The sequence below is a fragment of the Heterodontus francisci genome, chromosome 30 (genome assembly GCF_036365525.1).
Source record: "Heterodontus francisci isolate sHetFra1 chromosome 30, sHetFra1.hap1, whole genome shotgun sequence".
NCBI lineage: Eukaryota > Metazoa > Chordata > Chondrichthyes > Heterodontiformes > Heterodontidae > Heterodontus > Heterodontus francisci.
In genome coordinates this window covers 59,040,611-59,067,233 of record NC_090400.1, presented here as the reverse complement: position 1 = coordinate 59,067,233, position 26,623 = coordinate 59,040,611, and the positions used below count along the sequence as shown (strand labels likewise).

At 52.3% G+C, this 26,623-nt stretch overlaps 1 protein-coding gene across 2 annotated transcripts in view; it reads right to left on the bottom strand.

Annotated features, from left to right (window-relative positions):
* Window positions 1-26,623, bottom strand: part of LOC137346851 (Na(+)/citrate cotransporter-like) — an 81,599-nt gene that overhangs the window by 28,851 nt on the left and 26,125 nt on the right. For both annotated transcript variants that reach the window (XM_068010792.1, XM_068010791.1), the window contains 3 exons: window positions 21,395-21,611; window positions 10,722-10,844; window positions 2,417-2,632 (listed from right to left, as the gene is read on the bottom strand). In XM_068010792.1, the coding sequence (XP_067866893.1) occupies window positions 2,417-2,632; window positions 10,722-10,844; window positions 21,395-21,611 (556 nt within the window). The remainder of the gene's footprint in view (window positions 1-2,416; window positions 2,633-10,721; window positions 10,845-21,394; window positions 21,612-26,623) is intronic.

The window sequence follows — 26,623 nt, the reverse complement described above, 5'->3', positions numbered from 1 at the left end:
CCCTCCACCCCATTTCCCACCTCACCACACCCTCCACACCATTTCCCACCTCACCACACCCTCCACCCCATTTCCCTCTGATGGACGCCTGCGTTGTTTGAGTTGAGGAAGAGGACGTGTCCAACCTAGAGCATTAACCTGTTTCTCTCTCCAGTTTTCCAACATTTTCCGCTTTGATCCAGTTATAGGTGTGCGGGGAGGGGGAGCGGGAGCAGTCGGGTGAAGAGGAGCATCAAGCCCACCTACCCCGCACCCCCCCCACCCCACCTCACACACACACACAGAGTAACTATGTCCCTATGTTCCGATCAACTCTGGCAGTAACCAGAGTAATCAGAATCCCCGCTGGGGATGGGGAGAAATTCCCTGGGAACGGCACGTGTGTGTGTCTCAGCTGTGCTAATGTGTACGTGGAGCTCCCCCAGCACACCATCCAGATAGTTTATCCTGCATTTAATCCATGTTACATCTGACTGCATTGTGCTTGATGTTGGCACTTGATGGGACCTCTCATCTCACTCCAAGAACGAGTGCAGGGAACTGACGGTAACCCTAGGCGATGTATTCATTCCAGCTTTATTCTCAGAAAAGGTTCTTGGCGAGATTCCCAATAAGACAATGGACTGTTTGTGTTACAGCAGCTCCACAGAAGCTGTTACAACTCCAATCTCTATTGGCTCTCCAATATATGTTTCCAGGTTTTCTTTATAATCCTGGTATGGGCAGGAGCAGGGATTGCATTGGGATTACTACCCCTCGGAGGCTCCTTTCGGATGAGTGTGTTCTGTACACTCTGGTCAAATTGGAAAATCATCCCCCAGCCCCCCACTCCCCCCACCCACCTGTGTAGGCCTTATTCACAGGCTGCTGAGGGATGGACCCCAAGATAGGTTGGATCAGGAGCTACCCTCCCACCAGTTCCCCCTCCTCCCCTACACAAGTCGCTAGGCATTCCCATTGCTACAGAGCTCTTTTTCCTGGATCTAATCTGACAATTCTCCATCCTGTTCTCCCAATTTTAATTGCTCTAATATTAGTGGCTGTGCATTCAGCTGGCTGCACCCGAAGCTTTGCAATTTCCTCCCTAAACCTCTCTCTCTCCACCTTTAAGCACTGTCGGAGGGTCAGTACTGAAGGAGTGCTGCACTGTCGGAGGGTCAGTACTGAAGGAGTGCTGCACTGTCGGAGGGGCAGTACTGAGGGAGTGCTGCACTGTCAGAGGATCAGTACTGAGGGAGTGCTGCACTGTCGGAGGGTCAGTACTGAGGGAGTGCTGCACTGTCAGAGGATCAGTACTGAGGGAATGCTGCAATGTCGGAGGGTCAGTACTGAGGCAGTGCTGCACTGTCGGAGGGTCAGTACTGAAGGAGTGCTGCACTGTCGGAGGGTCAGTACTGAGGGAGTGCTGCACTGTCGGAGGGTCAGTACTGAGGGAGTGCTGCACTGTCAGAGGATCAGTACTGAGGGAATGCTGCACTGTCGGAGGGTCAGTACTGAGGCAGTGCTGCACTGTCGGAGGGTCAGTACTGAAGGAGTGCTGCACTGTCGGAGGGTCAGTACTGAGGGAGTGCTGCACTGTCAGAGGATCAGTACTGAGGGAATGCTGCACTGTCGGAGGGTCAGTACTGAGGCAGTGCTGCACTGTCGGAGGGTCAGTACTGAAGGAGTGCTGCACTGTCGGAGGGGCAGTACTGAGGGAGTGCTGCACTGTCGGAGGGGCAGTACTGAGGGAGTGCTGCACTGTCGGAGGGGCAGTACTGAGGGAGTGCCGCACTGTTGGAGGGTCAGTACTGAGGGAGCGCTGCACGGTTGGGGGGTCAGTACTGAGGGAGTGCTGCACTGTCGGAGGGGCAGTACTGAGGGGGTGCTGCACTGTCGGAGGGGCAGTACTGAGGGAGTGCCGCACTGTTGGAGGGTCAATACTGAGGGAGTGCCGCACTGTGTGAGGGTCAGTACTGAGGGAGCGCTGCACGGTTGGGGGGTCAGTACTGAGGGAGTGCTGCACTGTTGGAGGCACCGTCTTTCAGATGAGTCGTTAAACCCAGGCCCTGTCTGCCCTCTCAGGTGGACATAAAGGATCCCACGGTCACTACTGGAAGAAGACTAGGTGGGATTTCCCCCCAGTGTCCTGGGGCCAATATTTATCAATCAACATCATAAAAACAGATTATCTGGTCATCATCTCATTGCCGTTTGTGGGATCTTGCTGTGTCGAAATTGACTGCCGCATTGCAACAGTGACTACACTTAAAAAAGTCTTTCATTGGCTGCGAAACGCTTTGGGACATCCAGTGGTGGTGAAAGGCGCTACAGAAATGCAAGTCCTTTTGTAAAAGCACAGTAGTAGCTGTGTAGCTGTGCTCTCTTCACTTCACAGACCAGCCCCTGGTTCTCTTACCCTGGCTTCAATACTCACTCCTTGCCGTTTTTGTCAAACAGGACTGTTCCCCAGCCTGGTATAAAGCCGGGATCACGCGTGAACCACAGGATGATCAAGAGGATGAAGAGGATGAGGACAGCTATCTCAGCAAAGGACATGCTGCCCAGCTTCTTGTACTCATTCTGGATGACACCATAAGCTCTCTGTTCTCTTCGTGACACCGGCATTCGCCATCCCCACAGCTTCTTAAAACTGTTGACAAAACAAGATCACTTCAGAAGCATTTTACCAGCTTCATTCACTTGGTATTATTGCTTCCCAACTACCTGTGAGTGATCATTGAGGGCTCGTCACCCAGCCTGGCCCTGGGCAGCAGCGGCCTACCACACCTCAGACTCAAATTTATCACTTTCACCACTGAGGGTGTAATCCAGTGGAGCGAACGACCTCCCTCTTATCAATTCCCCGTCCGTTACTGATCCCCGTCCGTTACAGATCTCTGTCCGTTACTGATTCCCCCGTCTGTTACTGCTTCCCATCCATTACTGATCTCCCATGTGTTCTCAATCACCTGGTCCCCATATTTACAGGGAGGTGGAGCATCCTCTGATCGGGAGCTCTGTGTGGAGGTCAGAATTGGAGCTGTCTGAGGCCAAGGGTTTCCTTGAGGAGGCTTGGCCGAGTTTCTCATGGCTCTCAAGGAGACATAAAGAGACTCTTAACTTGTGTATTCACTAGATCCTGCCTTCCATCTGCTGGGTTAGAAACAGAGTAAAGCTCCCTCTACACTGTCCTCATCAAACACTCCCAGGACAGGTACAGTACGGGGTTAGATACAGAGTAAAGCTCCCTCTACACTGTCCCATCAAACACTCCCAGGACAGGTACATCACGGGGGTTAGATACAGAGTAAAGCTCCCTCTACACTGTCCCATCAAACACTCCCAGGACAGGTACAGTACGGGGTTAGATACAGAGTAAAAAAAAAACGGGGATTGGCTCCTCTGTGATTGGGAATGCTGAGTGCCTCAACGAGGTGCAGCTGACAGTGCTGCAGTCAGTTGCTGGAGGTGCTGCTGGAGAGGGAGAGCTGAGGAGGGAACTGCAAAAAGTTTTCAACAACTTTTGCTGCAGAGGAAAGAATTTGGAATAAGGCTGTATTTCGAGGTGGGTGTTGAGCACCAGACTCTTACTTCATTTGAAATAAAAACAAGAAATGCTGGAACCACTCAGCAGGTCTGGCAGCATCGAGAACATAGAACATAGAACATTACAGCGCAGTACAGGCCCTTCGGCCCTCGATGTTGCGCCGACCTGTGAAACCATCTGACCTACACTATTCCATTTTCATCCATATGTCTATCCAATGACCACTTAAATGCCCTTAAAGTTGGCGAGTCTACTACTGTTGCAGGCAGGGCGTTCCACGCCCCTACTACTCTCTGAGTAAAGAAACTACTTCTCACATCTGTCCTATATCTATCACCCCTCAACTTAAAGCTATGTCCCCTCGTGTTTGCCATCACCATCCGAGGAAAAAGACTCTCACTATCCACACTATCTAACCCTCTGATTATCTTATATGTCTCTATTAAGTCACCTCTCCTCCTCCTTCTCTCTAACGAAAACAACCTCAAGTCCCTCAGCCTTTCCTCGTAAGACCTTCCCTCCATACCAGGCAACATCCTAGTAAATCTCCTCTGCACCCTTTCCAAAGCTTCCACATCCTTCCTATAATGCGGTGACCAGAACTGCACGCAATACTCCAGGTGCGGTCTCACCAGAGTTTTGTACAGCTGCAGCATGACCTCGTGGCTCCGAAACTCGATCCCCCTACTAATAAAAGCTAACACACCATATGCCTTCTTAACAGCCCTATTAACCTGGGTGGCAACTTTCAGGGATTTATGCACCTGGACACCAAGATCTCTCTGCTCATCTACACTACCAAGAATCTTCCCATTAGCCCAGTACTCTGCATTCCTGTTACTCCTTCCAAAGTGAATCACCTCACACTTTTCCGCATTAAACTCCATTTGCCATCTCTCAGCCCAGCTCTGCAGCCTATCTATGTCCCTCTGTAACCTACAACATCCTTCGGCACTATCCACAACTCCACCGACCTTAGTGTCATCCGCAAATTTACTAACCCACTCTTCTCCACCCTCATCCAGGTCATTCATAAAAATGACAAACAGCAGTGGCCCCAAAACAGATCCTTGCGGTACACCACTAGTAACTAAACTCCAGGATGAACATTTGCCATCAATCACCACCCTCTGTCTTCTTTCAGCGAGCCAATTTCTGATCCAAAGCTCGAAATCACCTTCAATCCCATACTTCCGTATTTTCTGCAATAGCCTACCGTGGGGAACTTTATCAAACACCTTACTGAAATCCATATACACCACATCCACGGCTTTACCCTCTTCCACCTGTTTGGTCACCTTCTCGAAAAACTCAATAAGGTTTGTGAGGCACGACCTACCCTTCACAAAACCGTGCTGACTATCTCAAATGAACTTATTCTTTTCAAGATGATTATAAATCCTATCTCTTATAACCTTTTCCAACATTTTACCCACAACCGAAGTAAGGCTCACAGGTCTATAATTATCTGTGGAAAGAGAAGCAGAGTTAACGTTTCGGGTCAGTGACCCTTCATCAGAACTGACAAATATTAGAAAAGTCACAGGTTATAAGCAAGTGAGGTGGGGGTGGGGCAAGAGATAACAAAGGAGGTCTAGATTGGACCAGGCCACATAGCTGACCAAAAGGTCACGGAGCAAAGGCAAACAATATGTTAATGGTGTGTTGAAAGACAAAGCATTAGTACAGAAAAGGTATTAATACACTGAATATTGAACAGCAGCAAGTGCAAACCTGAAAAAAACAGTGAATAAGCAAACTGAACAAACTAAGATGAAATGAAATAAATGCAAAAAAAAAAGATTGTAAAAAATGTAAAAAAGAATGTAAAAAGAAAGAAAAAAAAAAATAACTAAAAATGAAAGTAAAATGGGGGGCTGTCACGCTCTGAAATTATTGAACTCAATGTTCAGTTCGGCAGGCTGTAGTGTGCCTAATCGGTAGATGAGATGCTGTTCCTCGAGCTTGCGTTGATGTTCACTGGAACACTGCAGCAATCCCAGGACAGAGATGTGAGCATGAGAGCAGGGGGGAGTGTTGAAATGGCAAGCAACCGGAAGCTCAGGGTCCTGCTTGCGAACTGAGCGGAGATGTTCCGCAAAGCGGTCACCCAGTCTGCGCTTAGTCTCCCCAATGTAGAGGAGACCACACTGTGAGCAGCGAATACAGTATACTACATTGAAAGAAGTACAAGTAAATCGCTGCTCCGAGGGTGCAGGAGCACCCTATGCCTCAGGATGGAGGGGAGGGGAAGGCCCCGGTACTTGAGGCCCCTCCTGAAGGAGTAAGTGGGGCCCTGCTTGTGGTGGGGGAGCCTGGGGACGCCGCCCATTCTGCCACTGCTACTGGGTCGGGTGCCCTGAGTGAAGGGGAGGGCGAGGCCCCAGAGGGTCGGCCCTCCCAGCCGGAGTCCACCACCAAGCAGGAGAGACCCGACCCGGTTATAACTGAGAATGCTGTCCCATCTGCTGGGCCTGTGGATGCTGGCGGAGCAGGAGATGGCCTCCTCTCTCCACCTCCAGCCTCGGCTCCGGCTGGATTTCCGGCGTCGGGAACTTCTGTCTCCCCTGGACCACTCATTGGCCTGGGGACGGAGGTGGAGGGGGTTCCTGAACTGCTGGCGCCCACAGGCTCCAGTTTCACAGTAGATCCCAGAGAGGACTCCTCCGCCATCTATCCTGGGGGTGGGATCGTGACGGATGCAGGACCAGCTGGGGCGGCCGGGACGTCCGCCCCACAGTGTGTAGTGGATGTGTCGGCCGCTGGCGGTGACAACCCGGAGGAGGATGGGGATTCGGTGTGGGGCACGAAGGATGACCTTGATTCCATCGCCAGTGAGGTGGTGGAGTCCCTCGTGCCTCCCACCGAATCTCCTCTCATCCCCATGTTGGAACTCCGGGATTTCCTCGCAGTTTGCAGGGGTTGCCGCAATGAAGTTCAGCTGGCCCTCAGCCGTTGGTCGAATCTGGCGCTGATCATCCAGTCCGTCCGTGCTGCCCTCAAGAAAGCGGGCAAGCGCGCGGGTGTGAAACTGGTTGAGAGGCGCCGTTTTAATGTGTTCCTCAATGGGTTGCTGGGGGAGTGGAGGGCCAGGTGCACTTCCACTCCCTCCTCACAGTGAGGTGTTGGTGACGGGTTTTAAGTACCTTTGACATGAAGATAACCATAGCCAGCCTCAACATCAATGGCAGCAGGGGGTCTCACCGCAGATTTCACAATCTCTCAGTCCTCAGGGAAGGGAGATACGCGGTGAGCTTTCTGCAGGAAACCCACACCGTTCCGGGAGACGAAGCCACCTGGCTCCTGGAGTGGCAGGGTGGGGTCTACATGAGTCACCTCACCCCTATTTCTAGTGGGGTGGCTATCTTGTTGGCCCCAACTTTTCAGCCGGAGATCTTGGGGGTCAGGGAGCTAGTGTCGGGCCGCTTGCTCCACCTCGCCGTTTGCCTGGGTAGCGTGCCACTCCACTTTGTGAACGTGTACGCGCCCAGGCCCGGCGCGTTGCAAGCGCGCTTCTTTGAAGAAGTGTCCGCTCTCTTGAGCTGCATCGATAGCGACGAGTGCATCATCCTCGGGGGGGATTTTAACTGCACCCTCGAGGTGGGGGATCGTTCTGGTCCCCAGCGCGGCCAAGCGTCGGTGGAGAAGTTGAGGGGACTGATCAGCGTCCCTCAACTTGGTGGACGTCTGGCGGAATCTCCATCCCGACTCCAGCGCCTTCACGTGGAGGTCTGGAGGAGGAGGGTCCCGAATTGACCGCCTGTACTTTTCGCAGGCGTACGTCGCCCGCGTCTTGGTGGTCTCCATGTGGCTGGTGCCGTGCTCGGACCACTGCCTGGTGTGGGCGGAGTTCACTCCGCTCCACACGCGGGCAGGATCTGCGTACTGGCACTTTAACAGGCTGCTGGAGGACGAGCGATTTCGGGACTCGTTCTGTCGATCTGGGCCGACTGGAGAAGGAAGCAGGGGGGCTTCCCCTCCTTGGGCAAGACTCACATCCGCGTCTTCTGTCAGGAGTACGCGAAGGGGTCGACCAAGAGGCGGGAGGCCGAGATCGGGCGCCTTGAGAGGGAGGTGCTCGACTTGGAGTCCCGCCTCGGTCATGCCGTCGCGGACCCGGCCCTGTGGCAGGCGTACAAAGAGAAGAAGGGCGCACTGAGGGACCTGCAGCTCATAGGGTCCCGAGGCGTGTACGTGAGGTTGCGGATCCAGATCCTGTAAGATTTGGACCGCGCCTCACCCTCCTTCTACTCGCTGGAAAAATGGCAGGGGGTCCGTAAGCAGCTCGTCGAGTTGCTGGCCGACAACGGATCCTCCATCACGGATCCGGAGGGAATGGGCCTCCTGGTCCGGACGTATTACAGTGCGTTGTTCTCTCCGGATCCGTCCAGCGAGGATGCGCGCAGAGTTTTGTGGGAGGACCTGCCGCAGGTCAGCCCGGAGGGCGCCGAAGGATTGGAGGCTCCGCTCACGTTGGCGGAGCTGACTGGCGCCCTCCACCAGCTCTCAAGGGGCAAATCCCCAGGGCTGGATGGGTTGACCGTGGAGTTCCTCAGGGCGTTCTGGGACGTCCTGGGGGATGATTACGCGCGAATCCTGCGGGAAAGCCTGGCGACCGGGGAGATGCCCCTCTCGTGGCACAGGGCGGTCATCGTCCTGCTGCCGAAGAGGGGCAATCTCCGCCTGCTTAAAAACTGGCATCCGGTCTCCCTCCTCAGCACGGATTACAAGGTTTTGCCCGGGCTATGTCTACCCGCCTGGGCTCCGTGCTGGTCCGACACGGTCCCGGGCCGGTCCATCCAGGACAATATCCACCTGGTCCGGTACCTGATCCATCATTTCCTGAGGACTGGTCAGTCGGTCGCCTTTCTCTCCCTCGATCAGGAGAAGGCGTTGGACAGGGTGGATCACGAATACCTTTTCGGGACTCTGCGCGCTTTCGGATTCAGGCCGCATTTTGTGGCCCGGGTCCGACTTTTATACGCCACCGCAGCGTGTCTAGTCAAAGTTAACGGGTCCTTGACGGCGCCCCTTCGGTTTGGGAGAGGAGTGCGTCAGGGATGCCCCATGTCCGGCCAATTGTATACCATCTGCGTGGAGCCGTTCCTGTGCCTGCTTCGCAGGAGGTTGATGGGATTGGCTCTGCGTGTGCCGGCCATGCAGGTCGTCCTCTCGGCTTACGCCGATGACGTGCTCCTCGCAGTCACAGATCCTGTTGACTTGCGGGGACCTGAGGTGGAGGGTGTTGCACAGGGCAGTCCCGTGCAATAGACTTTTAAGTAGGTTCACGGACTCCCAGGCCGCCTGTACTTTCTGCGGCCTGGACGAGTCCGTGTTCCATTTATATATGGAGTGTGTGAGGTTGCAGCCCCTCTTTGAGTATCTGAAGGGGCTGCTCCTCAAGTTCTGGCTGCACTTCAGTCCCACACTCCTGATCTTTGGGCGCCCGGTGCGGAGGGGCCTGGGCCGGGAGGAGGATCTCCTTGTCGGTCTGCTCCTGGGCCTGGCCAAGGTGGCAATTCACAGGTCCAGGCTGCGGGCCGTCGGGGGGTCCGTCCTCCCCGATTGCGTGCCCCCCTTCCGCGGTTACGTTCGCACCCGGGTGTCCCTGGAGAAGGAGCATGCGGTGTCCGCTGGTACGCTTGCGGCCTTCCACGACCGTTGGGCACCGCAGGGACTGGAGTGCATTGTCGACGCCGAGAATGGCATTTTAATTTGTGTTTTTTGTTTATTTATCTGTCATTAAAAAGTTATTTCAAAAATATGTATATAAAGGGGGCCTGAGGAATAAAGGCCTCCTCGACATAAAATATATAAAAGGGGCCTGGGGTATAAAGGCCACCTTGGGAAAAAAAAAACGGGGTTAGATACAGAGTAAAGCTCCCTCTACACTGTCCCCATCAAACACTCCCAGGACAGGTACAGCACGGGGTTCGATAAACGTTACTCCTGGATTGGTGCTGTGTACTCACGTTAGGATTTGGACTGTGATCTCCTGATCCCATTGTGTGTTGGGACCACTAATTTCAGCAACAGTTCTCATTGCCTCCCACTGGAAGACTTATTGAAAGCACAGAGAAATGATGCAAACTGGTTATTAACTCTGTTCCTCCAGGATTTCTGCCAATGGTCCGGTGGGAGAACATGTCCACAGGATGTTTGGAACAGAGAGCGGAAACCTCCATCACACTGGGCTTGATGGACCTGTTGCTCTGAAAATAGGGTGAATAAATGTGGACCACATCAAAGAAGACAATCTACCCACTGACTCAGCTTCCTTCATGCAATTGTCTTCCTACCTCTGTGTCCTTCTCCAGCCCTAGATCTCTGCACTCCTGCAATTCCGGCCTCTTCAGCATCCCTGATTTTAATCGCTCCACCATTGGTGGCCGTGCTTGCAGCTGCCTGGGCCCCAAGCTCTGGAATTCCCTCCCCAAACCTCTCCGTCTCTCTCTCTCCTCCTTAAGATGCTCCTTAAAAACCTCTTTGATCAAGCCTTTGGTCACCTGCCCTGATATCTCCTTATGTGGCTCAGTGTCAATCTTTGTTCGATAATCGCTCCTGTGACACTTATTGGGATTTTTTTTTTACTATTAAAGATGCCAAATAAACACATGGCTTGGCCATGTGAGCCGCATGGAAGATGGCAGGATCCCCAAAGACACATTGTACAGCGAGCTCGCCACTGGTATCAGACCCACCGGCCGTCCATGTCTCCGCTATAAAGATGTCTGCAAACGCGACATGAAATCCTGTGACACTGATCACAAGTCGTGGGAGTCAGTTGCCAGCGTTCGCCAGAGCTGGCGGGCAGCCATAAAGGCGGGGCTAAAGTGTGGCGAGTCGAAGAGACTTAGTAGTTGGCAGGAAAAAAGACTGAGGCGCAAGGGGAGAGCCAACTGTGTAACAGCCCCGACAAACAAATTTCTCTGCAGCACCTGTGGGAGAGCCTGTCACTCTAGAATTGGCCTTTATAGCCACTCCAGGCGCTGCTTCACAAACCACTGACCACCTCCAGGCACTTATCCATTGTCTCTCGAGATTAGGAGGCCCAAAAGAAAGAAAAATTGTTATAACTGAGGTGGGTTTTCATTGACTGATTCAGCTCCACAACTCTGATTTTAAATGACTGCCCCACAGTGCCAGAGTTCCAGACACACAGCAGGAATGTTCCTTCAAAACTGTTACTTACTTTATTCCCAGGAATAATGCCTGCAGCCAAATCCAGCAGAGAAACAGCATGATCAGCATGTTTGGGAATGAGAAGCCAAACCACGAGGCAAAATTGATCACTTCTCCATTGTCAGGAAATATCCTGAAAGCCACAAACAAATCAAACACAATGTCAAAAGGAAATCTTTAAAATATAAAACATGCCCTCAGTGACTTTATTTTAATCATTCACAGCATGTAAGTGTCGCTGGCTATGCCAGAATTTATTGCCCATCCTTAATTGCCCTTGAGAAGGTGGTGGTGGGCTGCCTTCCCAAATACAGCTGAGTGTCTTGCTAGATCATGTCAGAGGGCAGTTAAGAGTCAACCACATCGCTGTGGGTCTGGAGGTACACATCGTCCAGAGTAAATTCCCTTCCCTGGTGAACCACATGGTTTTCATGACAATCCCGTAGTTTCATGGTCATTATTAATAAGACTAGCTTTTTATTTTAGATTTATTTAATCTTGAATTCCCCAGCTGCTGTGATTTGAACTCATGTCTCGATCATGAGTGCAAGCCTCTAGATTCCTAGCCCAGTAACATAATCACTGTGCTATTACAGCCCAGTCACTGAAAGTGAGAGACGGTGATAGGAAGATTGGAACAGGAGAAGGCCTTTCTGTTTATCCCAGCGGTCAGTTAGATCACGGCTGATCTGTATCTTAACTCCATCTCCCCACCTTGGTTACATAACCCTTAATCCCCTTCCCCAACAAAAATCTATCAGTCTGATTTTTGACATTTTCAATTGACCCCCGGCCTCTACAGCCCTTTTGGGGGAGAGTCTTTAAGATTCCCACTCCCCTTTGTGTGAAGAAGTGTTTTCTGACATCACCCCTGAACGGCCTGGCTCGAATTTTAAGGTTCTGCCCCCTTGTTCTGGACTCTCCCCCCATCACAGGAAATAGTTTCTGTCTATCGACCTGATCGAATCCTTTAATCATCTTAAACCCCTCGATAAGATCACCCCCTTAATCTTCTACACTCGAGGGAATACAAGCCTCGTCTGTGCAACCTGTCCTCAGAATTTAACCCTTTCAGTCCCGGGATCATTCTGGTGAATCTGTGCTGCACCCCCTCCTTCCTGAGATGCGGTGCCCAGAACTGATTAATCTTGCTTAGATGCAAAGTGAGTGGCCTTGCACTTTCCCACATTGATTTCCGTCTGCCAGTCTCCATTTCGCCTTCACTGTTCCAGAGGAAACAGTCTCAACTTGTTTACTCTTTCCTCATCCTCTCATTTCTGGTGATATCCATGTAAATCTCTATTGCTATTTCTCCATTGCTTCAATAATCGTTTTTGCAACATTGAGCCCTGAACAGCACAGTCGGCTGGATTTAAGTTCATTTCACAGCCTCCAGCAGTGGAAGTGGGAGTTGGCGTCCCCCGCCCGCTTGCTGCATGTCACAATCACATGACGGGCAGTCAATTATAATAATGGAGGTGCAGGGCCCGGCCAATTACACAGGACGGGAATCGAGATGTCAAATACAGCGTCAGATGACTTCGCAGCAGGTGCTGGCACCATATGGAAAGCCCGGTCAGTCTTGCTTTCATTGCTGCCTTTGAGTCATTTGTTGTTTGCTGCTGAGACTGGTGCTGCAGTGGCCCTTGGACCCCCCACCCCTCTGTCAAGGAAACCGCAGTACGGCTCAGGCAAGACACCGGGTGGTCCCGTGGTTTAGCAATGCCTCTCTCCAGATTCTCCTCCAGGCTGCAAGGGAAAGGCGGGAGGTCCTATTCCCCAGAGATGGTAAAAAGAAGTCCTCCCACCTGACCAAGCAAGTCTGGATGGAAATTACAGGAGATAAGCAGCCACGAGGTCACCCCCTAAACATGGGTCCAGTGCAGGAAGAGGGTCAACATCCTCTCTCAGTCTGCCAAGGGAAGTGCTACATACCACTCTCCTCTTTGGGGAGTGGTTGTACCTACATGGGAGGGTGCACGACATGGGGAGGAAGGCAGCACAAAGGTAATGACAAAGGGGTTTAGTCATCACCATATCCTGCCAATGCATGGCAGCATCAGGACCAAAGGCCATTGTTTTTCACAGAGCACCCACATTACCTCCCGAGAGCAGACGTGGGGATGAGCCACAGAGTAAAGCCCCACAGGGGATACGGGGCTGCCACGAGCACAGCCGTCCTGTATCTCTTTCTGTGAAGTATGACCATCTCCCTCTTTCCACTTGCAAGACAAGCAGGCCCATAATAAGAGGGAGAGCTCGTGGACTGGCAGAGGAATGGCTGACATACGGTCCCTCTCAGCGGCTGAGAGAAGCACTGGAGTTAGTAATGACCCAGGGCGGGCGCTCAATGGCGAGACTGGAGTCTCCATGCTAGAGAGTGAGGATTGTCTTCCATCGACATCCAGCACACTTCGGGAGATCCACATCACACATGGATATCATGACAAGATCTGCACTGCCTAACCCACACGTGTTTGTGTTCTCTCATGCAGGTCAATGTCCACAGGACATTCAATCTAAAGGTGGACAGCAGTCAACCTCTGAGGACCAGCAGTCAGAGGATGCACCGTCCCATGACTCTCCTGCACCTTCCACTAACGCAGGTACTTTCACCTCGGTGGGTTTGTGCTCGGCTTCAGAATCAGGGCCACCAGCTGGTGAGAGCACCACACACACACACCCAAGCAGCTGATTGATAGTCAGAGGACTGTGGGTGGCCAGGCCCAAGCTGAGCCCCAGGCTGATGATGAGCCTTTGATGTCGACAGCACAGGACACGCTGGAGTTACAGACAGAGGTAAGGCAACATCTGGCAGAGCTGCTGGAGGCCATGAGCAGCCTTGAGTGGACGATGGAGGAGTCCATCCATCTCACCAGTGTTGGCATGTCTCAGGCATGTGTGAGTCCATCCATCTCACCAGTGTTGGCATGTCTCAGGCATGTGTGAGTCCATCCATCTCACCAGTGTTGGCATGTCTCAGGCATGTGTGAGTCCATCCATCTCACCAGTGTTGGCATGTCTCAGGCATGTGTGCGCATTGCTTCCTCTATCGAGAGGTTGGTGACCCTCACGCAGAGCCAGATCCCACAGACCTGCACACCTTCACCTTGGCCATGAGCTCCACATGGCAGTGGCAAGGTGAGAGAAGGACGAGGAGCCTGGAGTCTTCTCCAGATCCTCATCCTCTTCTGGTGAACAGGGACATTCAAGTGAGCCTTGAAAGGAAGAAAGAGAGGCTGACCCCCACAGCTGGGGTTTCCCTCAGGGCCCTCTGAGCGTGGACAGTGGCTCCTCAGCCCCTCTGCCATGAGCCCAACTCCAGTGGCTGCGACGCCTGAGGAGAGTCCTGCACCCGAGCAGGAAACCGTCAGGCAGCCGGGATCCTCCAGGCCTCGGGCAGCCGGGTTCCTCCAGGCCTCGGGCAGACAGGACCCGCCAGGCCTCGGGCAGACCGGACCCGCCAGGCCGCGGGCAGCCGAGACCCGCCAGGCCGCGGGCAGCCGAGACCCTCCAGGCCTAGGGCAGCCGGGACCCTCCAGGCCTCGGGCAGCCGGGATCCTCCAGGCCTCGGGCAGCCGGGACCCTCCAGGCCTCGGGCAGCCGGGACCCGCTAGGCCTCGGGCAGCCGGGACCCTCCAGGCCTCGGGCAGCCGGGACCCACCAGGCCTCTGGCTGCCGGGACCCGCTAGGCCTCGGGCAGCCGGGACTCTCCAGGCCTCAGGCAGCCGGGACCCTCCAGGCCTCTGGCAGCTGGGACTCGCAAGGCCTCGGGCAGCCGGGACCCGCCAAACCTCAGACAGCCGGGACCCTCCAGGCCTCGGGCAGCCGGGACCCGCCAGGCCTCGGGCAGCCGGGGTCTTCCAGGCCTCGGGCAGCAGGGATCCTCCAGGCCTAGGGCAGCCGGGACCCTCCAGGCCTTGGGCAGCCGGGATCCTCCAGGCCTCGGGCAGCCGGGACCCTCCAGGCCTCGGGCAGCCGGGATCCTCCAGGCCTCAGGCGGCCGGGACCCTCCAGGCCTCAGGCAGCCGGCACCCGCCAGGCCTCGGGCAGCCGGGACCCTCCAGGCCTCGGGCAGCCGGGACCCACCAGGCCTCTGGCTGCCGGGACCCGCTAGGCCTCGGGCAGCCGGGACCCTCCAGGCCTCAGGCAGCCGGGACCCTCCAGGCCTCGGGCAGTCAGAGGACGGCTGATGAAATCATCCCAGGCCAAGGGGCAGTGTGATCAGCAGCCTGCCTCCAGTCCAGCCATTAGCACAGGAGTCACACCACATAGAAGCATTCATTATGGAAAATGCTTCATGTCTTAATTGTGAGATGTTGACCTTACCCTTCTCCCATAATGGAAAGCCAGTCTAGGCTCAGCCCTCCTTTGATAAGTGCCTCTGATGTGCCAGAGCAACTGGAGGATCTGGGCGCTAGGCATGGAACCCTAATAGAAAGGAGGCGACAGACTGAATGCTTTTAGGTAAGTTTTTATTGCATTCACTCTGAGAGGCAGGCCTGGTGGCTGGAAGTCAGTAACTATGAGACTGTCTCTTCCATCCTGGCCCTCCCTCTGTCAGAGACATTGCATCATGCCATGGGGGTTCACAAAGACAGGGTGTATTGGACCCACTAGGCCTCCAGGGCGCTGGACTTGCAGAGACAAAGTTGCCCTGACATCTTTGCCTTTGCTCCTCCTCTTGGCTTCGTACTGATGGTACTCAGTGTCCACCCTTGCTGATAGCAATCCTTTCACCCAATAGTATGTCCACCTGACCCTCTCACCCAGCTGTATGTCCATCTGACCCTCTCACCCAATAGTATGGCCATCTGACCCTCTCACCCAATAGTATGGCCATCTGACCCTCTCACCCAGCTGTATGTCCATCTGACCCTCTCACCCAATAGTATGGCCATCTGACCCTCTCACCCAGCAGTATGGCCATCTGACCCTCTCACCCAGCTGTATGTCCATCTGACCCTCTCACCCAATAGTATGGCCATCTGACCCTCTCACCCAGCTGTATGTCCATCTGACCCTCTCACCCAATAGTATGGCCATCTGACCCTCTCACCCAGCTGTATGTCCATCTGACCCTCTCACCCAGCTGTATGTCCATCTGACCCTCTCACCCAATAGTATGTCCATCTGACCCTCTCACCCAATAGTATGGCCATCTGACCCTCTCACCCAGCTGTATGTCCACCTGACCCTCTCACCCAGCAGTATGTCCATCTGACCCTCTCACCCAGCAGTACGGCCACCTGACCCTCTCACCCAGCTATATGTCCACCTGACCCTCTCACCCAGCAGTACGGCCACCTGACCCTCTCACCCAGCAGTATGTCCATCTGACCCTCTCACCCAGCAGTACGGCCACCTGACCCTCTCACCCAGCAGTACGTCCACCTGACCCTCTCACCCAGCAGTATGTCCACCTGACCCCCTCACCCAGCAGTACGGCCACCTGACCCTCTCACCCAGCAGTATGTCCACCTGACCCCCTCACCCAGCAGTACGGCCACCTGACCCTCTCACCCAGCAGTATGGCGGTCGTGCTGCCCACCCATGCATAGCACACAGCACTGCCCGTCAACAATGGCCTCCACTCCCCCCTCCCCTATCCAGTACTGTTCACGGCTGCCTTCCCATCGCGGCAATGAGGCCTCATCTCGGAAAGCGGCCAGCTTTCAACGGCTGGGATCTGAAAGCATGTGAGGTCTGCTCACCATGCACTTGATACCCACCACCCCCCCCCCCACCCACCCCCCACCATTGAATTGTAATCTATTGCTTGCAAATATATTTAAACTAACTGGTCAGCAATTCATTGCAATTCTGTCTCACAGGGTTTCCCACCATTGCATAAATTCGGAACTAACATAATGACTCCAGATTTCCAGACGTACACATCCATTGCTATTCTCCAGCTCCTCGCACTTCAATTCCCATTGCAAACAGCCTCACTAAATTCCACCCAGTTTTCCAACTGTGGTCGAACCAGGTCTCCATAGAAATTTCGAGTTTCCATTCATACCAGCGTCCCAGACAATGTGTTGGAACCGGAACGGAATTTACAGCAGGAGTCACAGCAACACTCTACCTGACAACAAACAAAGTCTACTTACAGTGTATATTTAAAAAGAGTTTCCCGAAAACCAAACTCATGATGAAAACTCTGCAACGTTTCCTGATAAAAGGAGGGTGATTTCCGCAGCAACATGCAGGGAGTGGAGGGTAGTTGCAAATTCTCTGAATTCAATCAATTCCAGTCACTTCTTGCAGTGCTGACTCCGGGTGAGATTGACCAGGAATTAACCAATCAGCTCCATTCTGGCTGGGAACAATGGTCTCACTGTGTGCAGCCATAAATTTAACATTCCCTCCGCAATATTTCCTCCAGAAATGACCCACCTGTTGATTTGTTTGCATTCCTGGGCTTTATTAATAGGGGCATAGAGAACAAGAGCAAGGAACTAAAAGCAAAATACTGCGGATGCTGGAAATCTGAAATAAAAACAAGAAATGCTGGAACCACTCAGCAGGTCTGGCAGCATCTGTGGAAAGAGAAGCAGAGCAAAGAACTTGCAGGTTGGTAAGTAAATTGGCCATTGTAAATTGCCCCTAGTGTAGGTAGGTGGTAGGAGAATTGAGGGAAGGTGGGGATGTGTGGGGAATATGGGATTAATGTAGGATTAGTATAAATGGGTGGTTGATGGTTGGCACAGACTCGGTGGGCCGAAGGGCCTGTTTCAGTGCTGTATCTCTCTATGTCTCACTACGTCTAAGTTATGTTGAACTTGTGTAAGACACTAGTTTGGCCTCAGCTGGAAAATTGCGTCCAGTTCTGGGCGCCGAACTTTAGGAAAGACATGAGGGCATTGGAGAGAGTACAGAAAAGATTCAGGAGAATGGTTCCAGGGATGAGGAATTTCAGGTATGAAGATAAATTGGAGAAGTTAGGACTGTTTTCCTTGGAGAAGAGAAGGCTGAGAGGTGATTTGATAGAGGTATTCAAAATCATGAGGGGTCTGGACAGAGTAGATAGAGAGAAACTGTTCCCATTCGTGAAAGGATCGAGAACGAGAGGACACAGATTTAACGTATTTGGTAAGAGAAGCAAAAGTGACACAAGGAAAAACTTTTTCACACAGCGAGTGGTTAAGGTCTGGAATTCACTGCCTGAGAGTGTGGTAGAGGCAGGTTCAATTGAAGCATTCAAAAAGGGAATTGGACAGTTATATGAAAAGGAAGAATGTGCAGGGTTATGGGGAGAAGGCAGGGGAATGGAACTGAGGGAATTGCTCTTTCAGAGCGCTGGTGTGGACACGATGGGCCGAATGGCCTCCTTCTGCACTGTAATGATTCTGTGATTCACCTGTGACATGCTTTATGACTAGCAACTTGTGTTGCTGCTTTTTAGTCATTGATGTGTCTGTATTCCCTGATCACTTTGCTCCTTTGCACCATTTAGTTTCTTACCTTCAAGGATTGTGTCCTTATTCCTCTGACCAAAATGAACCACGTTACACTTCATTATTTTGCATTTCATTGACCATGTACTCACCCGGTCTGCAAGCCTCTTTATGTCTTCCTATACTTTGGTGCAGTCCTCCATTTCGTTAGCTATAAACCACTCCCTGAACCCCACCCCCAATTTGGTAAAATCTGCAAATTCCGGCACCATGTGTCACATTTCTGAGTCCAAATTATTGCTCTATTGGGTGAGTCCCAGCACAGATCCCCATGGGACACCATTTCCAGCCAGTCTGAGAATCTTCCCTTCATTCCTAGGTCTGCTTTCTGTTTTCTAGTCATCTCTCTATCCACTCCACTGCCTGACTACACATGCCCGAACCTTTGCCACAAGTCTGATACTTTATTCTTAACCTCCTCTCTGAAGCATCCCGAGTGAAATCACTGCCTCGGCTGGAATGCTTGGGCTTGGCTGAGGTTCTGGGCACAGTTGGTGAAGGTGGAACTGTATCTCCGCAAGATCAGCAGCTAAAGGAGACCAGGTGCAAAATTTGGAATTAAAAAAAAGATTCCCTAAACTTGATTCTAAATCCCAAACACATTAACACCCCCTGAATGTTACACAAAGAATGCATTAATACACCTGGAGAGGGACAGAGAGAGAGAAACAGAGAAATTAGATTAGATTAGAGATACAGCACTGAAACAGGCCCTTCGGCCCACCGAGTCTGTGCCGAACATCAACCACCCATTTATACTAATCCTACACTAATCCCATATTCCTACCAAACATCCCCACCTGTCCCTATATTTCCCGACCACCTACCTATACTAGTGACAATTTATAATGGCCAATTTACCTATCAACCTGCAAGGCTTTTGGCTTGTGGGAGGAAACGGGAGCACCCGGAGAAAACCCACGCAGACACAGGGAGAACTTGCAAACTCCACACAGGCAGTACCCAGAATCGAACCCGGGTCCCTGGAGCTGTGAGGCTGCGGTGCTAACCACTGCGCCACTGTGCTGCCCTAAATAGACAGGGAGACACAGAGAGACAGAGAGACAGAGACAGCTGAACTATAAGTTGAATCTATTTATGTGGAGTCAGGATGTGCAGTTTACTGGTGACTAGGCTCTGCCCCAATCTCCTGGAATATGATTTACATCAGGTCAGATATTAGGTGTATTGTTTGCAATTTACGGCATCTTCTCAACCCAAACACGTCTGAAAGAGCTGCCCACACGAGGAATGACAGTAGAATGCAGGAAGTGTGGTTAAGTTGACAAATACACCACAGCTTTTCTGGAAAGTGAGCGCTCAGAAACAGCAATCAGATAAATCCCCTCGAAATGATTTTGCTGGTTACAGGAATAACATTGGCCAAGAAACAGGAGAATTCTCTGCTCTTATTTGAATCCTTAATATTCAACAGAACAGGAGAACAGGGACTCAGATAAAAACCTTATCAAAAACCGAAAATGCAGCACTTCCTCAGTACTGACCCTCCGACAGTGCAGCACTCCCTCAGTACTGACCCTTCAACAGTGCAGCGCTCCCTCAGTACTGACCCTCCGACAGTGCAGTGCTCCCTCAGTACTGACCCTTCAACAGTGCGGCACTCCCTCAGTACTGACCCTCCGACAGTGCAGCACTCCCTCAGTACTGACCCTCCGACAGTGCAGCACTCCCTCAGTACTGACCCTTCAACAGTGCAGCACTCCTTCAGTACTGACCCTTCAACAGTGCAGTGCTCCCTCAGTACTGACCCTCCGACAGTGCAGCACTCCCTCAGTACTGACCCTCCGACAGTGCAGCACTCCCTCAGTACTGACCCTTCAACAGTGCAGCGCTCCCTCAGTACTGACCCTCCGACAGTGCAGCACTCCCTCAGGACTGACCCTCCGACAGTGCAGCACTCCCTCAGTACTGACCCTTCAACAGTGCAGCGCTCCCTCAGTACTGACCCTCCGACAGTGCAGTGCTCCCTCAGTACTGACCCTTCAACAGTGCAGCACTCCCTCAGTACTGACCCTTCAACAGTGCAGCGCTCCCTCAGTACTGACCCTCCGACAGTGCAGCGCTCCCTCAGTACTGACCCTCCGACAGTGCAGCGCTCCCTCAGTACTGACCCTCCGACAGTGCAACACTCCCTCAGTACTGACCTTTCGACTGTGCAGCGCTCCCTCAGTACTGACCCATCAACAGTGCAGCACTTCCTCAGTACTGACCCTTCAACAGTGCAGCGCTCCCTCAGTACTGACCCTCCGACAGTGCAGCACTCCCTCAGTACTGACCCTCCGACAGTGCAGCACTCCCTCAGTACTGACCCTCTGACAGTGCAGCACTCCCTCAGCACTGACCCTCTGACAGTGCAGCGCTCCCTCAGTACTGACCCTCCGACAGTGCAGCACTCCCTCAGTACTGACCTTCCGACACTGCAGCACTCCCTCAGTACTGACCCTCTGACAGTGCAGCACTCCCTCAGTACTGACCCTCTGACAATGCAGCACTCCCTCAGTACTGACCTTCTGACAGTGCAGCACTCCCTCAGCACTGACCCTCTGACAATGCAGCACTCCCTCAGTACTGACCTTCTGACAGTGCAGCACTCCCTCAGTACTGACCCTCTGACAATGCAGCCAGCCCTCAGTACTGACCCCCCGACAGTGTAGCGCTCCCTCAGTGCTGACCCTCTGACAGTGCAGCACTCCCTCAGCACTGACCCTCTGACAATGCAGCACTCCCTCAGTACTGACCTTCTGACAGTGCAGCACTCCCTCAGCACTGACCCTCTGACAATGCAGCACTCCCTCAGTACTGACCCTCTGACAGTGCAGCACTCCCTCAGCACTGACCCTCTGACAATGCAGCACTCCCTCAGTACTGACCTTCTGACAGTGCAGCACTCCCTCAGTACTGACCCTCTGACAGTGTAGCGCTCCCTCAGTACTGCATTGGGAGTGTCTGTCTGGGTTATGTTGCCAAATCTCTGGAGTGGGGCTCAAATCCATTTGGACTTAGGGATGAGTCAGCTCCCAATGAACCAAGTCGACTCTGACATTGTGTCAGTCAAAATGTTAGTTGAGGAAATACTTTTTAACGAGAGCATGTTGAGAGTGGACTGGTACAATCGAGGAGACAGTTTAGTAAATTACAGCAGCATCCACACATTTACAGTGTTGAGAGGAATTGTTTTGACAATGTAAGATGAAGCACTCACTGGTCGACTTGCCCCTTCAACACCAAGTTGGGGCCCGTCCCAGTCAGAGTTGCGGTGCCGCCAATACTGGCTGCATAACAGACACACAGAGTCAGACCTTTATACATGTTGACCTGCTCAGGGCTCAAGGCGGGTTTTCTTGAAACAGCTGGAAATTTCCCATTCTCGCCCGTGTCATCCGGATCATTTTTCTCTTCAAGTGGTGGAGAAATCGGATCTGCAGGATGTGAGGGAAAAAAAGCCAGAGTCATAGAGTCATAGAGAGATAGAGCACTGAAACAGGCCCTTCGGCTCATCGAGTCTGTGCCAACCATCAACCACCCATTTATACTAAAGCTACATTAATCTCATATTCCCTGCCACATCCCCACCTTCCCTCAATTCTCCTACCACCGACCTACATTGGGAGCAATTTACAATGGCCAATTTACCTAGCAACTTGCAGGTCATCAGCTGAACACCCTGTGGTCAGACTCTCGTACCGTGCTCAAACTGGGCAGACGATACAATCGCGCTAACGGGAAGTGGGAGACACTTTCATGGCCGGGGCTCAACTGCGTAATGTTGATGAGCAGTGAGTACTGAACCAGTATCGGTGGTCAGTGTGTCCAGTGGTCACTCTGACCAGTATTAACTGTCAGTGTGTCCAGTGGTCACTCTGACCAGTATTAACTGTCAGTGTGTCCAGTGGTCACTCTGACCAGTATTAACTGTCAGTGAGTCCAGTGGTCACTCTGTCCAGTATCAGCAGTCATTGTGTCCAGTGGTCACTCTGACCAGTATTAACTGTCAGTGTGTCCAGTGGTCACTCTGTCCAGTATCAGCAGTCAGTGTGTCCAGTGGTCACTCTGACCAGTATTAGCTGTCAGTGTGTTCAGTGGTCACTCTGTCCAGTATCAGCAGTCAGTGTGTCCAGTGGTCACTCTGTCCAGTATCAGCAGTCATTGTGTCCAGTGGACACTCTGACCAGTATTAGCTGCCAGTGTGTCCAGTGGTCACTCTGTCCTGTATCAGCTGCCAGTGTGTCCAGTGGTCACTCTGACCAGTATTAACTGTCAGTGTGTCCAGTGGTCACTCTGTCCAGTATCAGCAGTCATTGTGTCCAGTGGTCACTCTGACCAGTATCAGCAGTCATTGTGTCCAGTGGTCACTCTGACCAGTATTAACTGTCAGTGTGTCCAGTGGTCACTCTGTCCAGTATCAGCAGTCAGTGTGTCCAGTGGTCACCCTGTCCAGTATCAGCAGTCATTGTGTCCAGTGGTCACTCTGACCAGTATTAACTGTCAGTGTGTCCAGTGGTCACTCTGTCCAGTATCAGCAGTCATTGTGTCCAGTGGTCACTCTGTCCAGTATCAGCAGTCAGTGTGTCCAGTGGTCACTCTGACCAGTATCAGCAGTCAGTGTGTCCAGTGGTCACTCTGTCCAGTATCAGCAGTCAATGTGTCCAGTGGTCACTCTGACCAGTATTAACTGTCAGTGTGTCCAGTGGTCACTCTGTCCAGTATCAGCTGCCAGTGTGTCCAGTGGTCACTCTGTCCAGTATCAGCAGTCATTGTGTCCAGTGGTCACTCTGACCAGTATTAACTGTCAGTGTGTCCAGTGGTCACTCTGACCAGTATCAGCAGTCAGTGTGTCCAGTGGTCACTCTGTCCAGTATCACCAGTCAGTGTGTCCAGTGGTCACTCTGTCCAGTATCAGCAGTCAGTGTGTCCAGTGGTCACTCTGACCAGTATCGGTGGTCAGTGTGTCCAGTGGTCACTCTGACCAGTATTAACTGTCAGTGTGTCCAGTGGTCACTCTGACCAGTATTAACTGTCAGTGTGTCCAGTGGTCACTCTGACCAGTATCGGCAGTCATTGTGTCCAGTGGTCACTCTGACCAGTATCAGCAGTCATTGTGTCCAGTGGTCACTCTGACCAGTATCAGCAGTCATTGTGTCCAGTGGTCACTCTGTCCAGTATCAGCAGTCAGTGTGTCCAGTGGTCACTCTGACCAGTATCGGCAGTCATTGTGTCCAGTGGTCAATCTGACCAGTATTAACTGTCAGTGTGTCCAGTGGTCACTCTGTCCAGTATCGGCAGTCATTGTGTCCAGTGGTCACTCTGACCAGTATTAACTGTCAGTGTGTCCAGTGGTCACTCTGTCCAGTATCGGCAGTCATTGTGTCCAGTGGTCACTCTGACCAGTATCAGCAGTCATTGTGTCCAGTGGTCACTCTGACCAGTATCAGCAGTCATTGTGTCCAGTGGTCACTCTGTCCAGTATCAGCAGTCAGTGGGTCCAGTGGTCACTCTGACCAGTATCGGTGGTCAGTGTGTCCAGTGGTCACTCTGACCAGTATTAACTGTCAGTGTGTCCAGTGGTCACTCTGTCCAGTATCAGCAGTCAGTGTATCCAGTTGTCGCTCTGACCAGTATCGGCAGTCATTGTGTCCAGTGGTCACTCTGACCAGTATTAACTGTCAGTGTGTCCAGTGGTCACTCTGTCCAGTATCAGCTGTCAGTGTGTCCAGTGGTCACTCTGACCAGTATCGGCAGTTAATGTGTCCAGTGGTCACTCTGACCAGTATTAGCTGTCAGTGTGTCCAGTGGTCACTCTGACCAGTATCGGCAGTCAGTGTGTCCAGTGGTCACTCTGACCAGTATCGGCAGTCATTGTGTCCAGTGGTCACTCTGACCAGTATTAACTGTCAGTGTGTTCAGTGGTCACTCTGTCCAGTATCAGCAGTCAGTGTGTCCAGTGGTCACTCTGTCCAGTATCAGCAGTCATTGTGTCCAGTGGTCACTCTGACCAGTATTGGCAGTTAGTGTGTCCAGTGGTCACTCTGACCAGTATTAGCTGTCAGTGTGTCCAGTGGTCACTCTGTCCAGTATCAGCAGTCATTGTGTCCAGTGGTCACTCTAACCAGTATTAACTGTCAGTGTGTCCAGTGGTCACTCTGTCCAGTATCAGCAGTCATTGTGTCCAGTGGTCACTCTGTCCAGTATCAGCAGTCAGTGTGTCCAGTGGTCACTCTGACCAGTATTAACTGTCAGTGTGTCCAGTGGTCACTCTGACCAGTATCGGTGGTCAGTGTGTCCAGTGGTCACTCTGACCAGTATTAACTGTCAGTGTGTCCAGTGGTCACTCTGACCAGTATTAACTGTCAGTGTGTCCAGTGGTCACTCTGTCCAGTATCAGCAGTCATTGTGTCCAGTGGTCACTCTGACCAGTATCAGCAGTCATTGTGTCCAGTGGTCACTCTGTCCAGTATCGGCAGTCATTGTGTCCAGTGGTCACTCTGACCAGTATCAGCAGTCATTGTGTCCAGTGGTCACTCTGACCAGTATCAGCAGTCATTGTGTCCAGTGGTCACTCTGTCCAGTATCAGCAGTCAGTGTATCCAGTGGTCACTCTGTCCAGTATCGGCAGTCATTGTGTCCAGTGGTCACTCTGACCAGTATCAGCAGTCATTGTGTCCAGTGGTCACTCTGACCAGTATCAGCAGTCATTGTGTCCAGTGGTCACTCTGTCCAGTATCAGCAGTCAGTGTATCCAGTGGTCACTCTGACCAGTATCGGCAGTCATTGAGTCCAGTGGTCACTCTGACCAGTATTAACTGTCAGTGTGTCCAGTGGTCACTCTGTCCAGTATCGGCAGTCATTGTGTCCAGTGGTCACTCTGACCAGTATCGGCAGTCATTGTGTCCAGTGGTCACTCTGACCAGTATCAGCAGTCATTGTGTCCAGTGGTCACTCTGACCAGTATCAGCAGTCATTGTGTCCAGTGGTCACTCTGACCAGTATTAACTGTCAGTGTGTCCAGTGGTCACTCTGTCCAGTATCGGCAGTCATTGTGTCCAGTGGTCACTCTGACCAGTATCAGCAGTCATTGTGTCCAGTGGTCACTCTGACCAGTATCAGCAGTCATTGTGTCCAGTGGTCACTCTGTCCAGTATCAGCAGTCAGTGTGTCCAGTGGTCACTCTGACCAGTATTAACTGTCAGTGTGTCCAGTGGTCACTCTGTCCAGTATCAGCTGTCAGTGTGTCCAGTGGTCACTCTGACCAGTATTAACTGTCAGTGTGTCCAGTGGTCACTCTGTCCAGTATCAGCTGTCAGTGTGTCCAGTGGTCACTCTGACCAGTATCGGCAGTTAATGTGTCCAGTGGTCACTCTGACCAGTATTAGCTGTCAGTGTGTCCAGTGGTCACTCTGACCAGTATCGGCAGTCAGTGTGTCCAGTGGTCACTCTGACCAGTATCGGCAGTCAGTGTGTCCAGTGGTCACTCTGACCAGTATCGGCAGTCATTGTGTCCAGTGGTCACTCTGACCAGTATTAACTGTCAGTGTGTTCAGTGGTCACTCTGTCCAGTATCAGCAGTCAGTGTGTCCAGTGGTCACTCTGTCCAGTATCAGCAGTCATTGTGTCCAGTGGTCACCCTGACCAGTATCGGCTGTCAGTGTGTCCAGTGGTCACTCTGACCAGTATCGGCAGTCAGTGTGTCCAGTGGTCACTCTGACCAGTATTAACTGTCAGTGTGTTCAGTGGTCACTCTGTCCAGTATCAGCAGTCAGTGTGTCTTGTGGTCACTCTGTCCAGTATCAGCAGTCATTGTGTCCAGTGGTCACTCTGACCAGTATCGGCAGTCAGTGTGTCCAGTGGTCACTCTCACCAGTATCGGCAGTCAGTGTGTCCAGTAGTCACTCTGACCAGTATTAACTGTCAGTGTGTTCAGTGGTCACTCTGTCCAGTATCAGCAGTCAGTGTGTCCAGTGGTCACTCTGTCCAGTATCAGCTGTCAGTGTGTCCAGTGGTCACTCTGTCCAGTATCAGCAGTCAGTGTGTCCAGTGGTCACTCTGACCAGTATCGGCAGTCAGTGTGTCCAGTGGTCACTCTGACCAGTATTAACTGTCAGTGTGTTCAGTGGTCACTCTGTCCAGTATCAGCAGTCAGTGTGTCCAGTGGTCACTCTGTCCAGTATCAGCAGTCAGTGTGTCCAGTGGTCACTCTGACCAGTATCGGCAGTCAGTGTGTCCAGTGGTCACTCTGACCAGTATCAACTGTCAGTGTGTTCAGTGGTCACTCTGTCCAGTATCAGCAGTCAGTGTGTCCAGTGGTCACTCTGTCCAGTATCAGCAGTCAGTGTGTCCAGTGGTCACTCTGTCCAGTATCAGCAGTCATTGTGTCCAGTGGTCACTCTGACCAGTATTAACTGTCAGTGTGTCCAGTGGTCACTGTCCAGTATCA